The sequence below is a fragment of the Eubalaena glacialis genome, chromosome 5 (genome assembly GCF_028564815.1).
Source record: "Eubalaena glacialis isolate mEubGla1 chromosome 5, mEubGla1.1.hap2.+ XY, whole genome shotgun sequence".
NCBI lineage: Eukaryota > Metazoa > Chordata > Mammalia > Artiodactyla > Balaenidae > Eubalaena > Eubalaena glacialis.
In genome coordinates this window covers 37087979-37113901 of record NC_083720.1, presented here as the reverse complement: position 1 = coordinate 37113901, position 25923 = coordinate 37087979, and the positions used below count along the sequence as shown (strand labels likewise).

The 25923-nt window shown below is 44.7% G+C and overlaps 1 protein-coding gene across 3 annotated transcripts in view; it reads right to left on the bottom strand.

The window, feature by feature from the left end:
- The window catches only part of EVC2 (EvC ciliary complex subunit 2), a 147124-nt gene that overhangs the window by 52164 nt on the left and 69037 nt on the right, over positions 1–25923 (bottom strand). For all 3 annotated transcript variants that reach the window (XR_009701089.1, XM_061192089.1, XM_061192090.1), the window contains 5 exons: positions 19114–19438; positions 11567–11806; positions 9148–9323; positions 6526–6685; positions 2034–2488 (listed from right to left, as the gene is read on the bottom strand). Coding sequence is in view for 2 of the 3 variants with exons in the window: in XM_061192089.1 (XP_061048072.1) it covers positions 2034–2488; positions 6526–6685; positions 9148–9323; positions 11567–11806; positions 19114–19438 (1356 nt within the window). In the remaining variant the exon portion in view is untranslated. The remainder of the gene's footprint in view (positions 1–2033; positions 2489–6525; positions 6686–9147; positions 9324–11566; positions 11807–19113; positions 19439–25923) is intronic.

Sequence of the window (25923 nt, the reverse complement as noted above, 5' to 3'; positions counted from 1 at the left end):
CCTGCTTTGTGTATCACAATCATCTATTTATGTGTCTGTTTTCCTCCTGATAATCTGAGTTCTTCCAGCACAGGAATGATGGTGGTGATGATAGCAGCTACCTCTTATCATCCACTTACTGCAGACCAAGGGTTGTGTTAAAAGACTGACATATACTTGCTCATGTAATCCCTCATCAATGCTGTGGAGTTGGTGCTTTGCCAGATGTGGTTGATGGCACTTCCTTGCCTCTTATCAGCTCAGCTTTTGTTTAGATGGGTTACTCTCCAACAATGCTGGGGATAGGAACACCCCTCACAGCCCCAGAGAGGGAATCCCAGGTGGTCTAAGGCAGGAATTGGCAAACTATGGCCTGCAGACCAAATCTAGCCCACTGCCTGTTTTTGTCAATAACGTTCTATTGGAACACAGTTACGTTCACTTACGGATTGTCTGTAGCTGCTTTCACGCTACCGGGGTAGAGCTGAATAGTTGCAACAGAAACCATGTAGCCTTCAGAGACTCAAATATTTACTATCTGGCACTTTATAGAAAAAGTCTGCTGCCCTCTGGTCTACGACAGTCATGGCCATTTCACTCTCCTTGCCGGTGAATGGTTTAGGCATGGGCTGGTGATGTAGTCCTGCCCAGTGGAATCGGAAGAATCAGTGCCTCACATGTTAAAAAGAGATGATGTATGTGACACCTGGAGCTGCAGCAGCCATCCTGAAACCATGTGGGGCTGAGCCCAAAGACCAAAGCAGCACACTGAGCATAGTGGAGCAGAAGGATGTTGAGGGCTGGATCCTTGATAGTATCATTGGGTCATGGAATCAAAACTAGAAAATTTACCCCCCAACTTCTTATAAAATGCTTTCTTCACCTTCTAACAACCCAATAGTATCATGTGCTGCTGAAAGCACAGTAAATGATTAATCATTGTCATCCCATTCTACAGGCAGGAAAGATGAGGCTCAGAGAAGTTAAGTAACTTGCCTACACTCAGACAGTTGGTGGCAGTGCTGGGATTTAAACCCAGGTTTTTGGTCTACACTGCCCACATTTCATTCCTCTCTGTAGCCCCATGTGGGCCGTGCTCGAGGCTCCTCCAGTTTCCAATCTGACGTGCCAGCGCTAAACAGTTGCCAAAGCTTTGCTGGCGTCTATCACACAACTGATGGCCCCTTTTGGGCCACACCAAATCTCAGTCTGCACAAAGAGCTGGCAAATGCTGCAGGGGAGTGAAGGACTGTCAACAGTGGCCCCTCTGGAATTTGATTTTAACTTGTCCTCATTGCTTCCATAGCTCTCCAATGGCTTTAAAAACATTAGTGGTGCAAATTATCCATTATTTTATAATTATTACACCAGGATTACTGGCGGGCCATGGCTTACAGCATCCTAGTCAGAAGTGGATGTCATTCCATGGTTCTTGAATTCAATGAATGAAGGGGCCCCGTAAAGAGATGGTGCAGCGGGCCGTAAGGCCTGGAATGAAGGCCCACTACCATGCGCTCCCCGACATCTGCTGACACAGGGAGGGCCTCATGTGGCTTAACTACAAGTTCTCCTCCCCACCCTGCTCCTGTGGACAAGGTCCCCTCTTCACACAGCACTTCTCATCAAGGCGACCAGGCGCAATCCCTGCTTACTCATGAGCAGTGGGTTTCAGTTCCCTGCCAGCCTGTAATTGTCCAAACAAGCCCATCACATCCTCCCACAGGAACCAGGGGGCACCTCACCCTCTTGTTACTCTTGCGTTGGCCAAAAAGTTTGTTCGTTTCCCCCCTCACGTGAAAAACCCGAACTTTTTGGCCAACCCAAATACAAAGCCTGCCTCCCACGAGCCCTGGTTGTTTGCTCTGCAACCCCTGAGTGGCCCTGGGGGACATGCACTGCCCATCTTCCCTGGGCTGTGGGTATAAGTGACTAATACACTGCTGTCCAGCGTCAGATGGCACGTGTCTGGCCATTCCCGTAACCAGGCGGTGGAATCCCTCCCCCACCAATGGGAGGAGAGGAGGCGATGAAAACACCCAGGGATTAAAACTCACATGAAGATCAAGTGCTCCCAGTGTCTCAGCTCCGCCTGCTCCTCCGTGGAGGCCTCCAGAGCATCGTCCTTCAGTCTCTGCCTCACGCTCTGGATGCCCTCCTGGCCCCTGTCCCTCTCCTCGTCCTCGAGCCGCTCGGCCCGGGCGGCCAGGTCCCTGCTGTGCTCCTCCAGGATCTGCTGCAGGAAGAGCCAGGGGACCCCGCGCTTGAGCAGCTCCTGGGTCATCACCGAGTTCTGCAGCCGCCGCAGCTGCTCCGTGGCTTTCTCGGACAGTGAGAGGGTCAGGGCCCTGAGCTCGTCCAGGGCAGCCTGGTCCAGGCGCTCCTGCAGCTCCTCCAGGGTGGCGCTGTGCTCGGCCACCAGGCTCCGCCACTGGCCCATGTACTGGCGAGCATCCTCAGCCACCCCGAAGGCTTCAGCGACGGACAGCTGCTCCCTCCGCTGCTCCTTGTGCTGGCAGGAGTTCCAGAACAGACAGTTAACAGGGGGCGGGACTCGGGTGCACAGCCCTTGGGGAAAACACTCTGGTTGCAGGAAGCACAGAATGTCAACAGCCCTTTCCCCAACCACCTCACATTTAGCAAATTATTCTTTAAAACAAAAAAAGTAACATAATTTAAAGACCAATGGAGATTGCCGAAGTAGCAGCAGAGGAGAATTGAACCACGAAATGGAAATTTTGAATAAATGCTTTGCTCTTCTAAAACCAACTAAAATTTTTATGCAAATAGGCTAATAGGACAGAAATACTGCAAGAGCGTGTTCAGAACTGGAAGGACTCTTGATTTCTCCCCATAGTCAAGCCTTAGACAACAAGAGAGGAAATTTCTATTAAGGTTTTTATCTTCTTAACACATCCTCCCCAAAGGAGAAGAGTGTGTAACCTGATTGATCTTTAGTAAAATGTGACCACCTTTTACTCATTTGTTTCAAAGAAGGATCCAGGACATCTTTTTTTTCTCTTCCTTCACTCAGATATAATATTCTCTCTATTCTCTCTATCTTGCTCTCTTCTTCTGGACTAGACAAAATCTGCCTCTGTCTATGTTAATCACAGTATTCCAGAGGCAAGGGGTGGCAAATTTCATAATTCAAAGATTTATGGTGAGGATTTAAGCAAAAGGCTTAATCTGCCTCATCCACCTGAGCTTTTAGCAGTGCCTCTTTTGTTTGAGGTTGCATTGTTTTTAAATGAATCAATAAACTTGATCGTTGTTCCCCCCTCCCAAAAAAACAAAATTATTCTTTAGAAAATAACCCAAAGTGTAGTGAAAACTTCATTTGTTCAACATTTATTGAACACGTATTTATTGAGTAGGTAAAACCCAAGAGGCAGACCACCTGGGCTCCCATCCTGGCTTCTCCACTTACAAGATGAGCCACCCAAAATGAGTGTCTGGCCCTGTCTGGGCCTCTACTGCCTAATCTGTAAAATGGGGATAATAATAGGATCTACTTCACAGAGTAGTTGTGAGGATGCAATGAGTTGCTGAAGACATGTGTAACTCTTAGAGAAGGGCCTGGTGCAGAATTGGCATCAATGAATGTCTGCTATTATTATTACCAAGTCCCAGGCACATAGGAACTGAAAATTGAGATATCCTAAGAGAAAACCCCCCTGAGATCCATGAGAGACAATTTAAATGAGGAGGTCACAGAAGGCCTTTTAAAGAAGGAGACCCAAATGGATAAACAACAAGGTCCTATTGTATAGCACGGGGAACTATATTCAATATCCTGTAGTAAAACATAATGGAAAAAAAAAAACCAACAAAGGCTAATCACCACCAAGAGTAATTATAGTAATAATATGCTACTACTAGTTTTAAAAAGTTAAAAAAATAAAGAAGGAGACCCAAGGGAGACCTGAGGGATGAGGTCGTATCTCACTGGGGTTAAGATGGGGGAAAGGATATCCCTGGGAGAAAGAGCAGTAGGCATAAAGGCCCTGTGCTGGGAAAAAGCTGACATGCATAGAGATGTACATCATGGTGTTATTAACAATAGTGCACCTGTGGATAGTCTGGGTTCTACTTTGTGCAAATATGTCTTGTTCATGGGTTCGGGTGACCAGAGAGTGCCAATTCCTTCCTTTTACAATATTGGTTGAGCACCTACAATGTGTCCTCAGAGCTGAGGATATGACACAAAACTTTGCCTTTGTGGAGCTATGTTCTAACTCTGTGCCACTCACAAGATTTCTCAAAAGCAGCTGTAAGAAACAGTACTCATGGAAAACTGCTGAAATATCTGCAGTTCTTCCATCCTTCCAGATCCTAGCCGTGAACCAGGCCAGACCATCAGAGAAGTGTGTTCTTGGGCCTCATTGCTTTGATCCTTGAGCCAATGGAGATGGATGAGGTGATGCTAAAGATGGGGTGGAGTTCAGTGGTCCAGGTGAGAATGCTGGGCCCAACACTTGATAATAAAAGCAGAGTTTTTAATCAATCAAATTAAGTTATTCTGTTTCCCTTTCCCTCCCAAATGGCACCAGACAACCACCTGTGTTATCCCATGCATCTAGTATCTCCTCTGAATCTGTCCTTGTTCCCATGATCAGGACATGCTCTCATCAGTTTTGACCTGGTCAAGGTCTACAGCCTCCCATTGGTCTGTACCCTGGGGCTCCTCCAACTCTATCCGCAGGCTGCTCACCTGAGCTTCCTAAATCCCAAATCTGATCTTCCTTCTGAAACTGAGCAGGACCTGTGGGGCTCCTGGGCATGGGAGCCTTTTGAACAGCTGCTAATCAGGGAAGGGAGGGGAGGCAGAGACAAGGGAGGAGCAGCCAAGAAACAATAGTGCAGCCTTGGGGCAGGGTCCCGGTTCCGCCTCAAGGGATACACATAACAGTATCTTTGAGCTCTTTACAGAACTAAAACCCCCAACAAAGGGAAGATGTTAGCATTCTTCATTCCAGAGAAGGTAATGACCTGCTCATCAGGAGACCACCTGAGGCCAGATTCAGGAACTGCGGGCACTGCACACACCCTGATCCTTAGCAGCATCTCCGCCCTTGAACCACTGCTACAAAACTCATCACCAAATCCTCCCGGGTTGGAACACACAGTTTTTCAGGGCACGAGCCCACTGTGTCCTTCTTTGCCTGACAAAGCAATAAAGCTATTCTTTTCTACTTCACTCAAAACTCTGTCTCCAAGATTTGATTCAGCACTGGTGCACAGAGGCCGAGTTTTTGGCATCACTTCTCCTCCTGAAAACCCTTCAATGTTCCCCACTGTCCTCGAATGAAGGTCAGCTGCCAGCCCGGCACATTGCCCTCATTGACGAGGTGCTGCTTCCCGGGCGTGCCTCCTCCAGCCCCCGCCCTCTGCCCTCCCAGCTCTCATGTTCTCGGAGCTCCAAGCACAGCGGGGCACCCTCGCCTGAGTGCTTCACCTTTGAACAAGACGCCTCCCCATCCCCTGCAGTGTCCTTCCTGCCTTGCTCGCATCAGATGCTCATTTGTCCCCCAGAACTCGGGTTCCCCAGGAGACGGTGACTTCCTCTCTGTGCTACCAGAGCATGTAGGGAGCACATGATGCATTTCTGTGGTTGCCGGTTGGTCTCTCCCCTCTCGAGGTTCACAAACAGCTGAGCAAGGGCAAGGCTGAGGCTCTAAGTCAGACAGGCCTGGGCTCAATTCCACGTCTGCCACTCACTAAACATGTGACCTTGACCTCATTGCTCAATACTGTGATCTGAATGCTTGTGTTCCCCCAACATCCATATGTTGAAACCTAACATGGGACATGGTGGTGTTAGAAGAGGGAGCCTTGGGGAGGTGCTTAGGTCATGAGGGTGGAGACCCCTGAATGGGATTAGTGCCCTTATAAAAGAGGCCCCACACTCACCCACCAAGCTCCCTCCCCACCTTCTACTCTTCTGACTTCTTCTACCAGCAAGAAGTCAGCTGTCTGCAACCAGAAGAGGGCCTTCACCAGAACCCGACCTTGCTGGCACCCTGATCTTGGACTTCCAGCCTCCAGAACTGTGAGATATAAATTTTGATTCTTTATAAGCCACCCAGTCTGGTACTTTGTTATAGCAGCCCAAATAGACCACAACACTTAAGCCCTCTCAGCCTCAAAGTCTTCATTAAAAAAAGAGAAAACAGTAGCATCTACCTCATAGGGTTAATATAAGGATTAAATAAAATACATAATACACTTAGCACAGTGCCAATTAAACACTCCATAAATGTTGTAGCACCCATCAGTCATTATTCACTGGAACCAGCACTCCTATTCCCTTGCCCTGGCAGACATTACTAACCTACTGCAACCCTCAGCTTTGCTAGGACCTGTAGAAATCTTGACACAGCATTCCAAAAAGTCACTACCAATCAACTGTAGATGGCATATCAGGATGCCTGCCCAGTTGCCCTTTGGATCCTAGCCCTCTGATGGCAGTGCCTGGCATGGAACCTGGCACTTGGTGGGTGTTCACAATGGTTGTGTAAAGAATCAGGAGCATAATTCCTTATATACCTTTTGCAGCATCTCTCGCCTTCTCTTAATTATTAATTTTTGGTGGAGTTTTTTCTTTTCCTGCTTTAAGTCATTGTCCAACTTCTGTTTTATAGAAAAGACTTCTGTCTGAGCCCGCTCCAAGAGCACCCGCATCTGATCTTCATCCAAGTAGCCTGCTCTAGATGAAAAAGATGCAGAGTTAGTTAACACACTCTCCAAACTCACCTGCAGCTTGACTGTGCCGTGGCTGAATGTTCTTCTCCATATTAGTTTGGTTTGAATCAGAGAAATCTCTACCATCAGAAGAAGCAGGAGAACAGGCAGCTAAGACGTTACTAAAATGCAGGAAGGGTAAGGTCACCTTTTTCAGAGATGTGCAGAGAAAGCTCAGCATCCCGAGAGAAATAACAATTGGGCAAGAGTTCTCGGAGAAAGCAACATTCAAGGGGACCACTGTGGAACAGATAGAATCTTCCAAGAGGAGATGGTATATTAGGAAGTCCTAGTGACAGGAATGGCACAAGTAAAGTCCAAGAGGTAAAATGTAGGGAAAACTCGGTGTGAGGGTTAATTCTGTTTATTAACTTGACTGGCCAGGGTGCCCAGATTAAAGATCACTTCTGAGTGTGTCTGTGCAGGTGTTTCCAGGTGAGACTAACATTTGAATGGGTGGGCTCAGTAAAGCAGATGACCCTCCCCATTGTGGGTGGGTACCCAGTCCACTGAGGGCCTGAACAGAATAAAAGGTGGAGGAGTAAGGAATTTGCTTTTTTTTCCTGTCTCACTGTTGAGCTGGGACATTTCATCTCATCTTCTCCTGCTCTAGGGCTGGGATTCCCCTGGTTCTCAGGCCTCTGGACTGAATTACATCACTGGCTTTCCTGGGCCTCCAGCTTGCAGACGGCAGATTTTGGGTCTTCTCAGCCTCCATAGTCACACGACACAATTCCTCATACATATCTTACTGGTTCTGTTTTTCTGTTGCTGCCACTGTCACCACTACCATTCCCAGTCTGTCTGCATCCTTGGGCTGGGCCCCCTGCTTGGCATACAGTAGATTCACCATGGAAGCTTCCTGAAGGAATCAATAGGTGACCGAGCAAATGGTAGATATGCATTTCAGAAATATAAGTCTGTGCCAACCTATTAAAATAGGATTTAAAAATCAGAGGTACAAAACACTTCCCTGGTAACTGCTCCCAATGGTATTACCAGCTGTTGGGTGCTTCCGTTCAAGGCAAGGAGCCGTTTCTTTCACTCAAGTGAAAATGAATCAGGAATGTCAAGTTAACTGCAGTGACAAATTCATTAGCATCTTTGGGTGGGAAGTGTTCACATAATTTGCACCTTACCGAATCCCCATTAAAGAGGGCAAGAGAGCTGCCAAGTCCTAGTACAATTACCCAGGTAGTAGAACCAATTCATAAAAGCATGGCTTGTCCTAAGAAAGCCAACCTTATCATCATGGCCCTACTCATTTTAAAGCTTGTAACCTACAAAGAATAAATTTCATTGTCGACAATTATGCGTCTCAAAGACTAGCTGAGAAGGAACGCTGTCGAGGGGCTAGAGGCTGCAGTGAGCAGCACCATTTCCCTGGCTGCATGGTACCCCAGTGTTGCTGAGAAAAAATACTCAGAATCCAAGATAAGCATCTGTGTATTTATACTTAATTCCAAAGGTCAAGACATGGAGGCAACCTAAATGTCCATTGACAGATGAATGAATGAAGAAGATGTGGCGTGTGTGTGTGTATATATATATAGAGAGAGATTATCATACTAAGATATATAGAGATTATCATACTAAGTGAAGTAAGTCAGACAGAGAAAGACAAATACCATATGATGTCACTTATATGTGGAAGCTAAAATAGGATACAAATGAACTTATTTACAAAACAGACTCACAGACGTAGAAAACAAACTTACGGTTGCCAAAGGGGAAAGGCGGGGAGGGATAAATTAGGAATTTGGGATTAGCAGATACACACTACTATATATAAAATAGATAACCAACAAGGACCTACTGTATAGCACAGGGAACTATACTGAATATTTTGTAATAACTTATAAGGGAAAAGAATCTGAAAAAGAATAGATATATATATGTATGTATAACTGAATCACTGTGCTGTACACCTGAAACTAACAAGTCAACTATACTTCAATTAAAAAAAAAGTACAAAAATAAAAACAAACTCCCTCCCCGCCCCCGCAAAAAAAAAAAAAACAAAGGTGAATGCAAGAGCCAGCGGTGTCCTAGAGCTCAAGGAGAAGTGGGCTATCCCATCACACAGTTCATGAAAGCCTCCACCATTGATTTCTCTATGAAATGTTGGGGATTTGCTTTAAAATAACTCAGGGCAGGGATGTATAGCTACATCAAGATTGCCCACAAGCTGGTACCTACTGAAGCTGATGATGGGCACATGTCGGCTCACTGTATGGTTGTCTCGACTATTGGGTATGTTTCTAAAATTCTGTAATGCAAAGGATTCTTCCAACTAGAGAGTTCTTAAGAAATAAGTCAGGAGCAGCCAGTGCATTCGCTGAATGAACAGAAGTAGATGGTCTTTGATGAGGAACGTTGGGGCAAGGCTGTTTGTTTGCATCATTTTGGGTGGTTTGGGGGTTTTACCTCTCGTGTTTCTGGATAAGGAGGGTCAGCTGCGCAGAAGTAGTGCTAAGCAGGCCCTGCACACGGGTCTCTGATGACTGTATGTTCTGGACCAGGTACTCCCTGTGGCCAAATCTTTTACTGAGATGGTATCTCTTACTAGCCTGGAAAAAGTCCATTAACTCTTCTACATTCTCCTGTTAAAAAAAAAAAAAAATCAAGAAAGTATGCTTAAATAAAATTTAAAGAAAATTCTTTCTAGTCAGTTAAAATATTACATTTCCTTTCTGAAGAAAACACACGGGAATAGAAGCCCTGGGATTAACACCTTAAATGTCCCTGCCCCGAACAAAGGCTTAGAAGAAAATTACATACTAATAAGAAATGAGGGCTTTGAAAAGTGCATTTGAGACCCAGATGGTAAAGAGTTATCAAAACAACTTTGCTTCCCTAGGAATGGAATATAAATTTCACTCAGGCATCCTTCACCCATGTGCACAGTCACACCTGTGGTGCTCCCCAAACACAGCACCAGGACAGGTGCTGAAGTTCTGGGATAAATTAGCCACTGGCTCTGACCCCAGAACTCCCACACTCATGGAGGACACGAGATGAGCCTGGTCACAGAGTAGCAAGAAGTTCTTATAATGTACAAAATGCATAAGAACCCAAGCAAGCACAAGAGAGTAATAATAGCCTTGCATATACTGGGTGTTTTTGCTGGGCCTGGCACTGGACCCAGAGCATTTCTCGTCTTTTGTAACTTAATTTAGGGAGAGGATACCATTATTCCCATTTCACAGATGAGGAAACTGAGTCCATATCACACAGCTGGTAAATGACTGAGCAGGGATTTGAACTCAGCCATCTAATTCCAGGGCCTGTGTTTTAACTTCATAATAGGCTGTCTCCCAAATCCAGCTTCAACCAGTAGCATAATAATTAGACCAGCAGTAATTAAACCCACGGTAGTTAAAACATCAGCCTCAGTGTACTATCCCACTGACTGGCTCTGCTGTCTTTTTTCCATCTGGGGAAATACTGTCCATGCAGTGGGTTACCCGAAAGTTCAACATTTTGTTCAATAAGAAACGTATGGTGTTTTCCTTTCCACACAAAAGCTATAATCTCTCCAGGTCCAACACCTGAGGATTTGCACTCCCCTGACAGTGAAAAGCAGAATGGTCGGTGGGATGTGGCCAAATGCCAGCTTCTCTCTGAGAGTTCCTGGCAGCAGAATCAATACAGCAGGAACACTGTGGTGACACTTCTATCCTCTACGGAGCTGGATCACGTGAGTCAGCTGACCTGAGCCCTTGACGTCGGGAAGCTCAGAGTCGGGATCCTCAAATACTAACCTGTCTGTGCCTTGGGACTGTCACCAGGGCTGTTACTTTTTTGTCCCCAGTATTATTAACAATAACACGTGTTCTTTCCAACATGGAGAGTCAGCCACAGCTTATCATGAGGAGCGGGCAAAACGACAGCAAAATCTGTTAATCCCTAAGTGATGCTGTGGGGTCTGAATACCTACCCAGGACTTTATTTACTCTCCTAAAGTTTTACTGGGAAAAACCAAGAGCAAAACGGAGAGGCTGGCTAGCTCTCTTCATGCCAAGATGCCCAGTGCCTTCTGACAGTGGTCCTCTCTTTCCAAAAGGCTCACGAGGGCCACCTGGTCTCCTCCTGGGACAGCCCTGATCTGTTGCAGCTCTCACTCACGAGGCCTGTGCCAGGACCAGAAATCTGGTGCATTACTGCACACCAGTGATGTACTGTGTGTACAGGCACAGGTAAAATGCCTCAGGCAGGCCTCATAAAAATAGTGACAGTCTCATAAACTATTTTCACAGTCATCTAGGAATTTATTCAGTCTGGGTTAAAGACATCTCACACTCAAGCTTACATGCAAAAACACCCACAAATTCACCCAAGAATATCGAAACAGAGATCACAAACCCTAGGCATACATCACCACACACATGTGCACACACGGACGTATATGCACATATATATTTATATTTTTAACCACTATATATATTAAACATATATTGTGTCAAGCACTGGCTTTCCATGAATTAGATCATTAAATCTCTATCATGCCCCTTTTAGTGTGGGGACTCTATTACCCCCATTTTACAGGTGAGGCAACTGAGTCTCAGAGAAGTTAGGCAATTTGCTTAAATTCACAGAGCTGATGGGTAGTGGAACTGGAATGCAAGTCCAGGTGAGCCCGAGTCTAAGGCCTGTGCTTCAAGCCCCCATTTGCCCTTACTGGAAACTCAGCCGCCACATCAAGAGGTCGAAGGAAGACAGCGTTAGTTCACTGGAACCCAGCACAAAAGAAGAGAGAGGACTTAGCTCAGAAAGAGGAGAAATTTACCGAAACAGTTCAGGAAAATGACTCCTCCATCAGAGAGAGCCTCATTTGAGGCATTACCTGTATTTTAGAGTAATCTTGCAGCAGCATTTTCGCTGCCTCTGGCTTCAGTTCCCCTTTGAAAATAGCACTTTTTATCTGGGTAAAAAAGATATTGTGCAGTTCATTCCTCTGGAAAATGGCCAGCTGCCTGTGGGCCTTGGCAAAGTCTTCCTCCTGCTGCAGAGCAAGGGACCTCCTCAGGTGCTCCTGTTCCAGGCCATGGAGGGTCCGCAGGAGGCTGCTGCATTCGATAGCGGACTGTGGAGAAGAGGGGGGCACGTGGGAGGTGACACACTGGTCAGGCATGCACAGGCACATGCGTGCAACATGCAAGCACACACGCGCATGCATGTGCACGTGTACATACATACATGCACCAACACACACGTGCACAGTGCATATAAATGCACCCGGCAATAATGCACATACAGGCACACGTGCATGCATGTGCACATGCACACACATGTACACAGAAGACACATACATGCACCATCAACATACACACATGCACAGTGCATATCAATGCACACAGCAGTAATGCACAAACATGCACACACATACAGGTGCACACACATGCATGCATGTGCACAGGCACATACACATACGCACAGCACACAGACATGCACCACCAACACACATGTGCACACATACACATGCACAGTGCATATAAATGCACAAACAATGCACATACATGCACAAAGATACAGGCACACACAGCAATACAAATACAGTGCACGCATGTGCACATGCACACACAAGCATGTGTGTGCACACCCACATGGAACACACACATGTATACACACATACAAACTGAATCCCAAATTTGCCATGAGGAAGCTGCTAAACTCTGGGAAATGCTATTGTAACCTGTCCTCCCTGTTATCTTAACGTTTTCCAGAACCATCTCAGAGAAAAAAATTCACAAGGGTGGAAATTTTCAAATCAAACTGCCTGAAAATAGCCCGCAAAATGGAAACATCAATGGACTGTGCTGTTAGGCTCTCAAGCTTATTTCCATCATCTTTCATCCTTAACTTAGTTGAAGAGAAAAATACCAGCAATCAGGCCCAAGCTGATAACATTTTTGTTAAAAGGGAGGCAAAGAGGAGGTAGGAAGTGGCTCCTGGGATGCCTGCACTTTATGTGGTCCAGAGGGAGGACAGCAGGGGGGAGACACACCTTCACTAAGTTCCTGATGCATCTGCACTCCCATTACCTCAAAAGACTCATGCCACAGGAGGGCATGTTAGTCATTCCACGTGCAGAGGCGGAATTCTAAGAAGGCCCCAAGATTCCTGGCCCCCGGTGTAAGATGTCACACAAATCCCCTCCCTGAGTGTGGACATAAACTTTGAATATGATGGGACTGTCACTCCAGTGGTCAGATTATTATGTGGCAAAGCTGAAGAGGTCTTGATGATGTAATTAGGGTCCCTAATCAGCTGACTCTGAGTTAATCAAAAGAGAGGTTATCCTGGGCAGGCCTACCTTATAATGAGAAGAGTCCTGAAAAGGACTGGGCCTTCCTGAGAAGACAGGCACTCTCCTCCACGTTTGGAGGAAGCAAGTAGCATGTGTAAACTGTCTATGGGGAAGGGAAGGCTACAGGCGCTCAGGGCCTCAGTCCTACAACTACAAGGAAGTGAATTCTGCCAACAACCGGAATGAGCTGGGACTAGGGCCCCAGCTCCAGAGGAGGGGAACGGAGCCCAGCTGAGACCACACTGGCAAGTGTGAGACCTCCACACAGCTAAGCCATGCCCATACTCCAGACCACGGAAACTGTGAGACGGTAGGTGTCTTGTTTTAAGTTGCTAAATGTGTGTTGATCTGGCAGACAAACACACTTTACAGGCAAAGAAACACAAAGCTCAGAGAAGCTAAGCATGGTTCCCCAATTCCCGCCAGCACTCAAGATGGGGTGGAAGGAGTGGAAACCAAATCTTTAGGCTCCTAGACACTGGACAGCGTGACCTGTTGGTGAGCAAGTCAGGGGAAGGTGTACGTGTGTGTGAGGTGGAGGGTACGACAGTCCCAGAGGTCAAGGTCAAGAGGGCGTGGGATGGTGGCTGTGGCCAGGCTGAGCAGAGACCCAGGGAAGACAGAAGGGCAATGGTGGCAGAGGGAGAGGGCCGTACCTCCTCCAGCTAAACAAGGAGATGGCATGCTTTACATCTTCTGTTTTCCATGACCGCGTCACCATCTCCCAATCCCCCAAGCCACAGACCCACCCGCCTCCACCTCCAATTGCTCACAAAGGCCTATTATGGTGATACACCCATTTCCAGTTTCTTTCACTGACTTTTCAATTTGCTCAGAATTTGGCCCAGAAAGAGGAGTGTTATTTATTTGGGGCCCAAGCAGCCCAGCAGCCAGCACAGGACAATCCCTGCCCTTGGGGAGCTCCCAGAAAGCTTTGCATACGTAAAGAGCAGTGGCCACAGCGCCAGAAGCCGGAGGACTTTTGTTCGTATCCCCTGGCCACATCTCCAGGAGCCATCCCAATGGTAATGGTTGGCCTCAGGTACCAGAAAACATCACGGTTCTCTTTAGAAACTGATTTTATAAACAGGATTGGATGACATTTTTCCGAGTCACTCTTCTAGAGAGACGTAGTTATTCACAGCTGACTTGATCTAAATTACAGAATGTAAGTCACCCACAATGAGGGTGTTGGGTCCCTAGCTCTGGGCATCACAGGGATGTTCTGCTACCAGGGAAGTAGCTGGTGCCCAGGTAGGTCCATTCATCCATCAAAGTGACCTTCTATTTTAACAGTATGGAATTCGACAAGCTCCAAACCTCAATTTATTTTAATTAATAGGAATGAAACAGGGGTGAAATCCATGTAACTCCTCACAGCCAGGACAAAAAGCAAGCACACAGCACACGTGTGCGCACACACACGCATACACACACGCTTGAGTGCGCGCGTGCAAATCCTAAAACGTAATTATCTGTCCTTGCTTAGAATAGTATTTCTGCTGAAGAATAAGGCATGAGGAAATGATGTGTTTGTGTCATAGTGAAATGCTCCTTAAAATAACTTTTGATGGGAGTCCCCCCCATTTCCATGTATACTGCCCTCCTAAGGGGGTCCAGAGACCCACAGAAATGTGTTCATCCCCTGCTCTAGTTCAATCCTTCTGTGGCACAGATGAGAAGACTAAACCCTAAAGCAGGGGACACCACCCAGGCCTGCCAAGCAGGGGAGGTCATGTGAGGTAGCCTGGGAAGTACTGTACTAGGCAGCACTGGGGACTGGGGTAAAGTAGAGAGAGCAAGCCCTGCTTACGGGGTCAGCCGCTGCTCAGTCCACCAAAGGGGGCTCTGTAGACTATGCACCTGGTGTGGCCATCATCTTCCCATTTTTTTAAGAGAAGCTGAAAGTCTGGATTTTCTATCCAAAATTTTATATTTTAAATATTGGCAACAAATGTGCATTTTTAAAGGTACATTAAAATAATGGTCACTCACCCCCAACTCCCTATTGAACTTTCCACTAAAATAGACTTCTCAGAGAAATGAGGCATGTTTATCCTTCGGCTTAAAATGCCTAAAAAAGCAACTTGCATGGAGAGATTGGGAGGCATGGATCAGGACAGGGCACTTCAATACTGGCTCAAGAACTGCAGGCCTGTGCCAGGCTGTTCTGACAACTGCTATTCGCGCTGCCTCTAGGCCATCAAAAATGTGAAATCGTGTCAGGAAATTATGACTGTACTAAATGACACTCCCTGTACTCAATTTAGCAAGCTGGGCAAATTGTGAAAATGTTTTATAGACATAAATCCCCCAGAGATGGTTACAGTGTAAGAGTTCTTGCACTTAAGGCATCTTTTCCTTTAAGACACACTCAAGGAGTTAGGAAGCCTCCGGCAGCTCAGGGCAGGATGCACTGGTGCTGCCTCTTCTCCAAGTAGCTGGGAAGCACGTGGATCTGGAAGAGAGTCCCTCTATAAAGCACACACCCTGAACGGCCAGTGGCTGCTTGCAGGAAGCTGGGCAAGTCACTTCCCCTCTGGGCTTCTGTTTCTCCAACTTGAACTGGAAAGATTTCATATCCTGACTGTTTCGTGTCATGGGCTTCTTTAAAGATTACACTAAATAATGAAACTGGATAGAACAGGGCTGACACTGCCAAGCATCGGTCTAAGTACTATACAAGTATTGACAGTCCTATATGACAGGCATCATTATTAACCCCAGTTTAAGGATGGGGAAACCGAGACCCAAGGAGCCTGAACAATGCACCTTCTGGAGGAACAAAGTGAGATCTAAACCTAAGCCACCTGCCTTCAGAGTCTATATTTGCCACTACCCTTAAGAGCTTCTCCATGGAGAAACGCTTTACAGACTGTACGGGATCATATAGATGTTTAAATGTGAACAGATTTCACCGCTATACTAATTACTGGAATTCGTAAACTTTACTCAAAAAAACTGATACTCCTCATTTAGCTCTTTTTAAAAAAACAAAACAAAACTAATTCTTGGAGGAATAATATGGCCAAAATATTTTCATGCATTTTATTTAAAGATGACTACAATGAATGAATAGATGACAAAGTCATTCTAAGATGGAATGATTTGCACAGACTGGAAGGGAAATAGCTCTGTTAACTTTTGCAGCTTTATGCTATTTTTGGAAGTGGATTTGCTCAAATAAGGAGACTTGTCTCTGTACAGGGTGGCCTGGGGGATCCACAGTGATGGTGCCGCCCACCCTGACCCCTGCACAGAGGGAGCAGGAGGACACTGTGTGTCACCCCTTCTCCACGCCCCCAACAACCAGTGGAAATAATGAGGAAACACTTAAAACTGCGCTGCCGTGGGCAGTCTTTGTAACGAAAGCATTGCAAAGGCAGAAGCCCACCAGGATTACGATGCACTGTTGCGTGAGGGTGGCCGTGAGGCTTGGTGGTCGGGGCGAGCTGCCTGGGTGTGAGTCTTGGTCCACCCACGTGTCCTCAGGCAGGTGACCTTCTCCCATCTGTTTCCTCACCTGTATACGTGGGAGCCTATCAATTCCCACTTCACTGAGTGGGTGTGAATATTTGAAGAGAAGGTCCAGGTGATGTGCTCTGAAAAATTCCTGGCCTTCAGTGAATGCTAAGTGTGAGAGCGTTTAATGAAATCTGTGATGGTAAGTGGAAACAACCATGACAGAAAGTTCAATGAACCGCATAAACCTTACTCTGTAAAAAAAAAATATATGTAAAAATAAAGCAAAAGGTTTATGCTGAAATCCAAGGACAGGAGTGGGGTCCCCTTAGCATGGTGGTGTCTCCAGGCTCAGACACACAGCAGGAACTCAACAAACAGGCTGAACGAATGTTTGTCTACTGCTGACTGGTGGAATGGGTTTCAATTTTTTTCTGGGTTTTTCCTTTTATGCTTTGGAGCTGGAGTTGGCAGACTTTCAGGAAAGGCCAGATAAGTATTTTAGGCTTTGCAGGACACATCAGGGTTCTGTCACATATTCTTTTTTTGTTTTTACTTTTTACAGTCCTTTAAAAATGTAAAAACCATTCTCAACTCAAGGGCCAGAAAAAACAGGCTGGGCAGGATTGGAGTCATGGGTCCCAGTTTGCCAACCTCTGCTTTTGTGTACTTTCCAAGCCTCCCTCATTGAATGTGTATTATTTTTATCAGAAAAAAATATATAACAAATTGAGAAAATAAGAGAGAGAGAGAGAATGAGACTGTCTGGGGCTGAATCAGTGAACAGTGTGTTTAACACATTCTTTTTAAGTGCTGGACTCAAGGAAACACAGTGCTGACCTGTGCAATCATGGATGGAGATCAGAGAGCGGGGTCAGCCAGGGGAACCGTGGTGGGCTGAACGTTGCCCCCTCTCCAAAAAGATACATCCACATCATAATCCCAGAACCTATGAACATGACCTTATTCGGAATAAGGGTCTTTGCAGATAATCATACAGGATCATTTAGCTAGGTCCTAAATCAAAAGATGAGTGTCCTTAAAAGAGACAGAAGTGGAGGTGACAGGGTCATGGGGCCACGTGAAGACCAAGGTCAAGATTGGAGGGATGCAGCCACAAGCCGAGGAACGCTTGGAGCCACCAGAAGCCGGCAGAGGCAAGGAAGGATTCTCCCCAAGAGATTTCAGAGGGGGGATGCCTGGCTGACTTCTGGACTTGATTTTGGACTTCTGGCCTCCAGAACTGTGAGAGAATAAATCTCTGTTGTTTTAAGCCACGAAGTCTGTGGTCATTTGTTACAGCAGCTACAGGAAATGCATACAGGAGCCAAACAGAAAATAAGGCACACCCTAAAATGAGATGTGTGTTGAGGCGAGGGGACCCCAGCTGCAGGGGAGTGGCTGGGGGTAAGACAGCGTGAATCGCACCTCTCTGCTTTAGTGCCCAGCCCATAGTCTGACCACAGGTGACCATCTGAGAGCCAGGCGCTGTCACCCTGAGAGCTCTCTACTCACTCCCAGAGGATTTCTGTGCACGGCTGCCAGTCTGCAGAATGGAAGTTAGGAGTTCAGAAGCTCGTTCCTAAGATGTTAGACCTCCCTAGGATGATAAATTTTCAGAACGGGTTATGTGGGCTCAAGTCACCGGAGTGAACCAGCCATCTCTTCCATGGAGGAAGGCAGAAATCAGACTGGATTTCGTGCGCCTAGGAAAAAACTCTGGCATGATTTCTTTCAAGACAGAACCTGACACTCTCTTAGGAAAATGAGAGCTGATCTCCGATCAACAGAGACCAGCCCTGGGAAGGCCGAGAGGTCAGAACTCCCAGAACCAGGCACTGTGCACGAGAGCCTTCTGCAGCCCACACCCGGGGCTCGTTTCCTGCATTACTTCTTCCAGCCGCTCTGAGACGGGGGCGTCCTCGGCCTTGACTCAGAGACTTACAGAGGCTAGTTAAGGCCTTCTGGAGCTGAGCTGGAGTGTACTAGAATATGAGTCCAGGTTTGTCTGACTCCAGAGCCCGTGCTGGAGAGAACTTAGCGCGGTGCAGTCCAGACGGACACACATGTGCACTGACATCACAACCTCCGAGCTGTGCTCTCGTGGATATGCTTTTCTGTGAATGAAGCCATTCTACTCGTCCCATGACGTCCCACAGCACTGTGAACGTACCTCTATTACAACATGGCTGAATGAATTCACATTTGTTATATGCGAGTATCCTTCATTAGACTGTGAACTTCTCAAATGCAAGAACCATGTCTCAGTGTTCTCTGTACCTTCACTGCCTAGACAGTAGCGATCAGTAAATTCTTTCGAAATGAATTCTGGATGGATGGATGGAAGTGTAGATGGACAGGTGGATAGAAGGGTGGTAGGCGGATGGATGGATGGGTTGGGGGTTGGGTGAATGGATGCATGGATGGGTGGTGAGTGAATAAATGGATGGATGGATGAGTAGATGGACAGATAGATGGAAGGGTGGTAGGTGGGGAGAATGGATGGATGGGTGGGTGCATGGATGAATGGGCAGGTAGATGTATGTACGGATGGATGGATGGATGGATGGATAAATGATGGAGGGAGGCAAATGAAAGCCTTCCTTTCAAAGTTGCCTTACCCTCTCACTAACACGTTTCAGCATCTCTTCTGCTTCCTCCATTGCTGCCATCTCCCTCTGGTACTGGCTTTCTGTCTTCTTTCTTGTTTCCAGGTCACACTCAGCTGTCAAGGCCACCATCTTCCGATCATACTCGTCTTGAATTTCTTTCTCCAGCAACAGAAACTGCTTTTTGAAAACAGCACCCATCCTCCTCTCTACCTGAGGGGAGAGATGGCCACTGTTGGTCAGATTTTTCAGTAGAAGAGCAATGATATCTTTGCTGATTTGGGTTCGACAAGCTTCCAGATCTGAGTCTGCCCGATTCAGGGTTGCAATTTCCAGCCTGGGAAACACAAAGGTCAAGAGGATTCCATTACATAAAATCACAGCAGAAACCAAAGGTCCCTCAGAGCTCTGAGGTTTTAACTTATCTGTAAAGTAAGGTCTTTCTTTCTTCCTTTTCCCTCCTTCTCTTCCTTTTCTCCCTCTCTTCTGCTCCATCCAGTTACTGAAGGACAGTGACTAAATTAGCAGAATATTATTTAGTAAATTTGCAGGGTACCATGTTGGAAAATACAAGGAATATAATTAATATAAGACGTGGTCTTTGTCAGCAAGCAACAAGTCAACAAAAACAAGAAGACCAGGAGAAAAATGGTTAAATATTTGGAGGATTTGAAAAATTAGGTTCATTTTACTTTTTTCCAATTAAAAATTAATGTATAGATATGTCAAGTAAATGTAATATAATACCCTGGATGGAATCCTGGAACAGAAAAAGGACATTAAGTAAAAACTGGGGAAATCTGAATGAGTATGGACTTTAGTTAATAATAATGTATCAGTATTGGGTCATTAATTTTAACAAACGTACCACAGTAATAGAAGATTTTAATAACAGGGGAAACTAGGTACAGGGTATGTAGGAACTCTCTGTACTACCTTCTCAATTGTTTTGTAAATCTAAAACTGCTCTAAAAATGAAGTCTACTCAAGAAATATTTGTGAGATACTTCACAGGGTCACAGGTTCTAAAACTTGATTGTAATGGTGGTTGTACAACTATATATACTTACACATATATATCAGACTGTACTCTTAATGTGGGTGAATTTTATGGTATGTTGGTTATACCTTTATAAAACAAGATGCACAGGACAAAATTATGTCCATGACAGAAAAATCTGGAAAATAAACACAGAAAAAGACTTCATTCACTGTAGGTTTATCACCCAATCAGAACCAATGGAGGCATTTTGTTGTATTTGCTTCCAGTTTTTTTTTTTCTCTACACATATTTTTCCCATGGATGTATATTGTTTACATAGATGCAAGTACAGTTTTGTCCTGTTTTCAATTAATGTTGTAACAGGCATCCTCCAGTTGTATTTAAAAACTGTAAAAGTCTCCTTTATAATGGTTGCAAAATATTTCATGATGTGGTGTACCATGATTCAATTAACCATTCTTCTAGTGGTGTACGTTTGGGTTACTTGCAAAATTCAAAGTCTAAAATAACCTGAACATCTTTGTAAAGAGTTTTTGATATTCACAATGATTTTTTAAGTATGATTTCTACAAAGGGAATCACTGGGTCAAATGCTAGCAATATTTTAAGCCTCTTAGGGCATCCTGCCAAACTGCTTTCCAGAAGTTCCCCAGCAATGCAGTAGGATCCTCATTTCACCCCTCCCTGTAAAATGTTTAAATATCTTTAATAATTTGATAGGAGAAAATGGCATCTGACTGTAAAAATATAAGGGTTTTAAGAAAACTTTATTATGGGGCTTCCCTGGCGGCACAGTGGTTAAGAATCCGCCTGCCAATGCAGGGTTCAAGCCCTGGTCCAGGAAGATCCCACATGCCGCGGAGCAACTAAGCCCATAGGCCACAACTACTTAGCCTGCGCTCTAGAGCATGCGAGCCACAACTACTGAGCCCGCGTGCCACAACTACTGAAGCCCGTGCACCTAGAGCCCATGCTCCGCAACAAGAGAAGCCACTGCAATGAGAAGCCCGCGCACTGCAACAAAGAGTAGCCCCCGCTCACCACAACTAGAGAAAGCCCGTGCGCAGCAACGAAGACCCAATGCAGCCAAAAATAAATAAATTAAATAAATAAAAGTTTTAAAAAATTATGAAAAGAAAAAAAAAGAAAACTTTACTATGGAAATTTTCAGGCACTTAAAGTAGGTAGAATAATCAGACTCCCAATGTAATCATTACTCAACTTGGAAAACTGTCAATATTTGCCAATCTTGTTTTAGTTACTCCCTTCAAAGTTTGCTTAGCATTTTAAAGCAAACCCCAGATTTTTCATTTTACCTTTAATTTCCTCAGTATGCATCATTGTCAACTGTATATATATATATACACACACACACACACATGCATATGTATGTCTATACATGTGTATATGTGTGTTTATGTATATCAGTTTTACCTAACCTTGATGTCATTATCATATTCAATATCATTTAACCATATTATATTTGAAATGTTAACAATAATTCCAATAATTAATATCAGTCATTATTCAAACTACCTCAAGTGTCCCAAAATAATTTTTACAGTTGAAAGTAATTCAAGAACCAAACAAAATCCCACAGTGTTGACTAAGTCCACTTTATTCTATATCATTCTGCCCTTCCATTTTCCCTTCCATGATTTGTTGGGGAAACCAGGTCATTCATCCTGCAGAATGTCCCACATTTTGGACTTGGCTGATTGCTTCCAAAGGGTGTCATTGTTCCTCTATCCCTTGTATTTCCACAAACTACTAGTTAGATCTAAGGTCTTGATTACAGTCAGATTAAGTTTGTTTTTTTAAAATGTACCATAAGTAGTACCGTGTGCTTCCTGTAGGATCATACTATGGGTAAATACTAAGATGGATCACAGGTTCAAGTGGTGCCAGCATGATCCCTATATTATGAAATTCCCTATCTACCTTTCACCTAATGGTTTTAGTATGCATTGCAATTGTTACCTAGATCCATGATATCACTAGGGGTTGAAAAATCACACTTTCTAATTCTATCATTTCTTCTGTATTTTTTTAAGCTGGAATTCTTCACAAAGAACTTTCTCTCCTCAATAATGCAGTTACTCTGACATAAAGCTTATAATTATAATAGATGTTTGATTCTTTGCTAGTTAAAGAGCTGGTGTCATAGCAACCTCCAATGGTGACAAATGAGTTGGGGTCTGTTTGTTCATTGGTTTGTTTGCTTGTTTTGGTATGAGAGCAAAAGGTTAATAGAACTTTTTCCAACTTCCTGAGAACCTGAGCTTTGGCTTTTACCTGAAAACCTCAGAAGGGCAAGAACATCAAGTGTCATCAAAAATGATGCCTGATTGGTAAATTACATCTGGATGGGAGGACTTGTAAATGAACCATAAATCCCTAACAGGGAAGCAGACACTGTGCTTTGACCTTCCCCGAGTGAGGTCATTCTTGGACCTGGGCATGTCCCTTGTGGAAACGCTGGAAGCCATGCCCGCAAGTTGTTACAAAAGATGCTGGCAACTCTGGGGTATGAAGCGTTTAAGCCAGGAAGGCTCCCATGGCTGCCTGATGTAGACTGAATCTCCTTGCACTAGAGCTGTGTGACTTGGGGAGAAAATACCTCCTGGACAGCTATAGGTTGCAGTGTGACCTGAGGCAAGGGCACCCACAGAAGACTGTCTAATGCTGCCCTCACAGTAGACACGTACACTGTGTTCCTGCCCTCAAGTTACATAGAAGGGGTCAAGTGTGGCCTATGGGAGTCTGAAGAGTGCAAATGTTGAGCTGAATCTAGGAAGACCCCCTGCCTCTGTGTAGAATCACTATGAAATTGTATATATTTGGTGGGTTTCAATCGACTGCAGCCATTATTCTTTTTAATGCTCAAATTTTACCATCTTAGATCAAAATGTCTCCCGTGTCCTTTAGACCAAATTAATCTAGTTTTAAACAACAGCTCGTTCAATTCATTCTTTCATTTCCTCAACGGGTACTTACTGAACATGGCATGTGCGGAGAGTGTCTGCAGGTTATAAAGCAAGGAAAAAGCCAAGAGATGCCTCCAGGTGGCGTGTGCATGGTTAAATGTCCAAGGAACCAAACAAACCATGTTCCACAGTCTCAGAAAAGAATTACTTCTCTACTGAGACAGACAAAATAGACTTCACACCTTTAATGAAGCTTTTTGTGGTAGACAAAATAATGCCCCCCCCAAAGATGTTCATGTCCTAATCCCCAGAGGCTGTGAATCTGTTAGGTGACATGGTAAAGGAGAAATAAGGCTGCAGATGGAACTAAGGCTGCTAATCAGCCCACCTTACACCAGAGATTGATAACAAGGTGTTTAAAAGTGGAAGAGGGAGGCAGAAGAGGAATGGGAATCAGAGGGAGATTCGAAGAAGGAAGCGGGCGTAGGGGGGTAGGAGTGATGGGATCATCATCTTTGAAGATGGAGGAAGGGGTCACGAGCCTCAGAATGTAGGCAGCTTCAAGAGGCTGGAAAAGGCAACGAAATGGATTCTCCCCTACAGCTGACATCTTGATTTTTCCTAGCGAGGCCCATATTGGACTTTGATGTCCAGAACTGTAAGATAATACATTTGTGTTGTTTTAAGCCACCAAGTTTGTGGTCACTTGTTACAGCTGGATATGAAACTCATACACCTTATCTGACTCACTCCATCCATCATTCATTCATTCATTTATTAACTTGTATAAGAAAATGGGTGGCTGCCTATTGGATAAACTGAAAGTGCTTTACCAGGTACAAGGGGATTGAAATGAACAGGAGGACATTTCCCTAAGTTCTTTACTCTTAAATCACTTCCTAGCTTAAGCAAGCTGGGTAAAGGACTCGGCTTCCCCACCGCACAATGGGGACCATCCTCATAGGTAGTTGTTCAGGGCTAAAAGAGATATAGATATAGATAATACAGATATAGAAAATACATGGTGTGGAGTCTGGCATTTTGTTGTTTCTAAATGCAGTAGTTTCCTTATTCTTTTCTATTCTCTCTCCCAGGAAATTGGCGGCAGAAGAGAGTCAGTCCTCACAGCTCACCCTTCCCGATCCCCTGGGAACACAAGCTCACAGGCACTTTCTGTTTTAATAGTATTAATGTTAATCACCATGGATAAACTCTCAGAAGTAACAATAAAACTGTCAGGGTGTTCCAAAGCCATAAAAGAAAGAAAAATGTCCCTTTAAACCAATTAAAATAGCATGCAATTAATGAAGGTATCATCTGTTAATTTCCCAAACAGCCACAGAAGAACGAAATGCATATTAAGAATGCATAGTTTGCATATAGGATTGGATCCACTGGTAAAATTCTCATCACCCCCTATGGTACTTTTAATTATTTAGACAACAATGAAATACACATATTTTCCCACTCCCCCCCCTTCCAAAAGTCCCTAATGCCGCCATGATACAAAGACATTTTGAGTTGCACAGACTGGGCTTGGATTCTTAAACTTCTTTACTGCTTCAACAAGTTGGCAAAGTTAGCAAGATTCAAACGCTTCTTTCCTAGAGAACATTTAATTTTTTCAGGTCGCAGAAGTGTCAGCTTTTGTCACTGTACTTTAGAGAGGAATGTACTTACTCGGCCAGTTTTGCTGCATATACATCCTGTACAAGCGATAGCCCTCTTATAAATGAGTGATTTCACATGGGAGTTAGAACAATGACCAGCACGGAGGGAGCACTTCATAAATATAAGCCATTAAAATGTATTAGTGGCTTTCCCATGATAACATCTTTGCAAAAGAAACGGCACAGCTTAACTTATCCAAGAACTGATTAATACTTTACTTAGCTACTGATGATACAAAAGAAACAGAGAAAGACATAAGTGTCTTTTTCCTTATTTATTTTGTATAAAAATGAATCAAGTTCTCACCAAATGGCAAGCAAGGTGTCAGAAAGAAACTACGGTAGGATTTGATACAGAAGGCAGTAGGTGTTCTCCTGAATGAGAAAGAGGACACATTAACATGGAGGGTAATTCATTCAGAGTGAAAATGAAATGGCCATGGCCATTTTTTGTAATATAAATCTCCATGTTGGCTGATGTAAGCATAATAGACCCACAAAAACCAACTGAGTATTAGTGAAACCGAAATTTTCTTCATAGGAGCCAATTTCCACGGCATCTTACTGCAGCAAGATTCCATGTAGGGACCATAAATCATATTTATATCCAATCGATTTGAGGGTCTGGACAATAAGAATTCAGGGGAAAATACCTCCTGGGTATCCTCACTGTCAAAACTGTAATGGCAGGTTAAATCAGAGTAAAACTAATTACTGTGTGTGAGTGAAACACTGGTTCAAGTTAGGATAAACCCTACATTTTTTAGTTTGGTATAAACTCAAATAGATTGTCAGATCCAGGGTCAGCATCCTTGTCTTTGACTTTTTCCTCTTAAAGATCTCTTGGTTTAGAAGTCAGCTTGGGCCCTCCCTCTCCAAGCTTGAAGCAGACAGAGGCTCATTAACTCCTTCCATCCTGGCGTTTCCACATCACTGCCCACTCCCCACCCCCTCTGTGGCCAGACCTGACGGGACAGCTCTGGAACAGGCGAAAAATGTAAGAGAGAGTTCCTCTCTCCACTTGGCCGTTTCCCAAGAGATGGTGTTTCACTATGTCTGAAAACATCATGAACTCGGGAGTCACGCCAACTTAGCTTCCAATCTCAGCTCCCCCTCTTAGGCGCTGGGTGACTCAGGTGAGTTATTTGATGTCTCTGATCCTAGATCCTAGTTGGTTAGTAAGAATATTATCACCCATGTCAAATGAAGGCCATTGAGATGC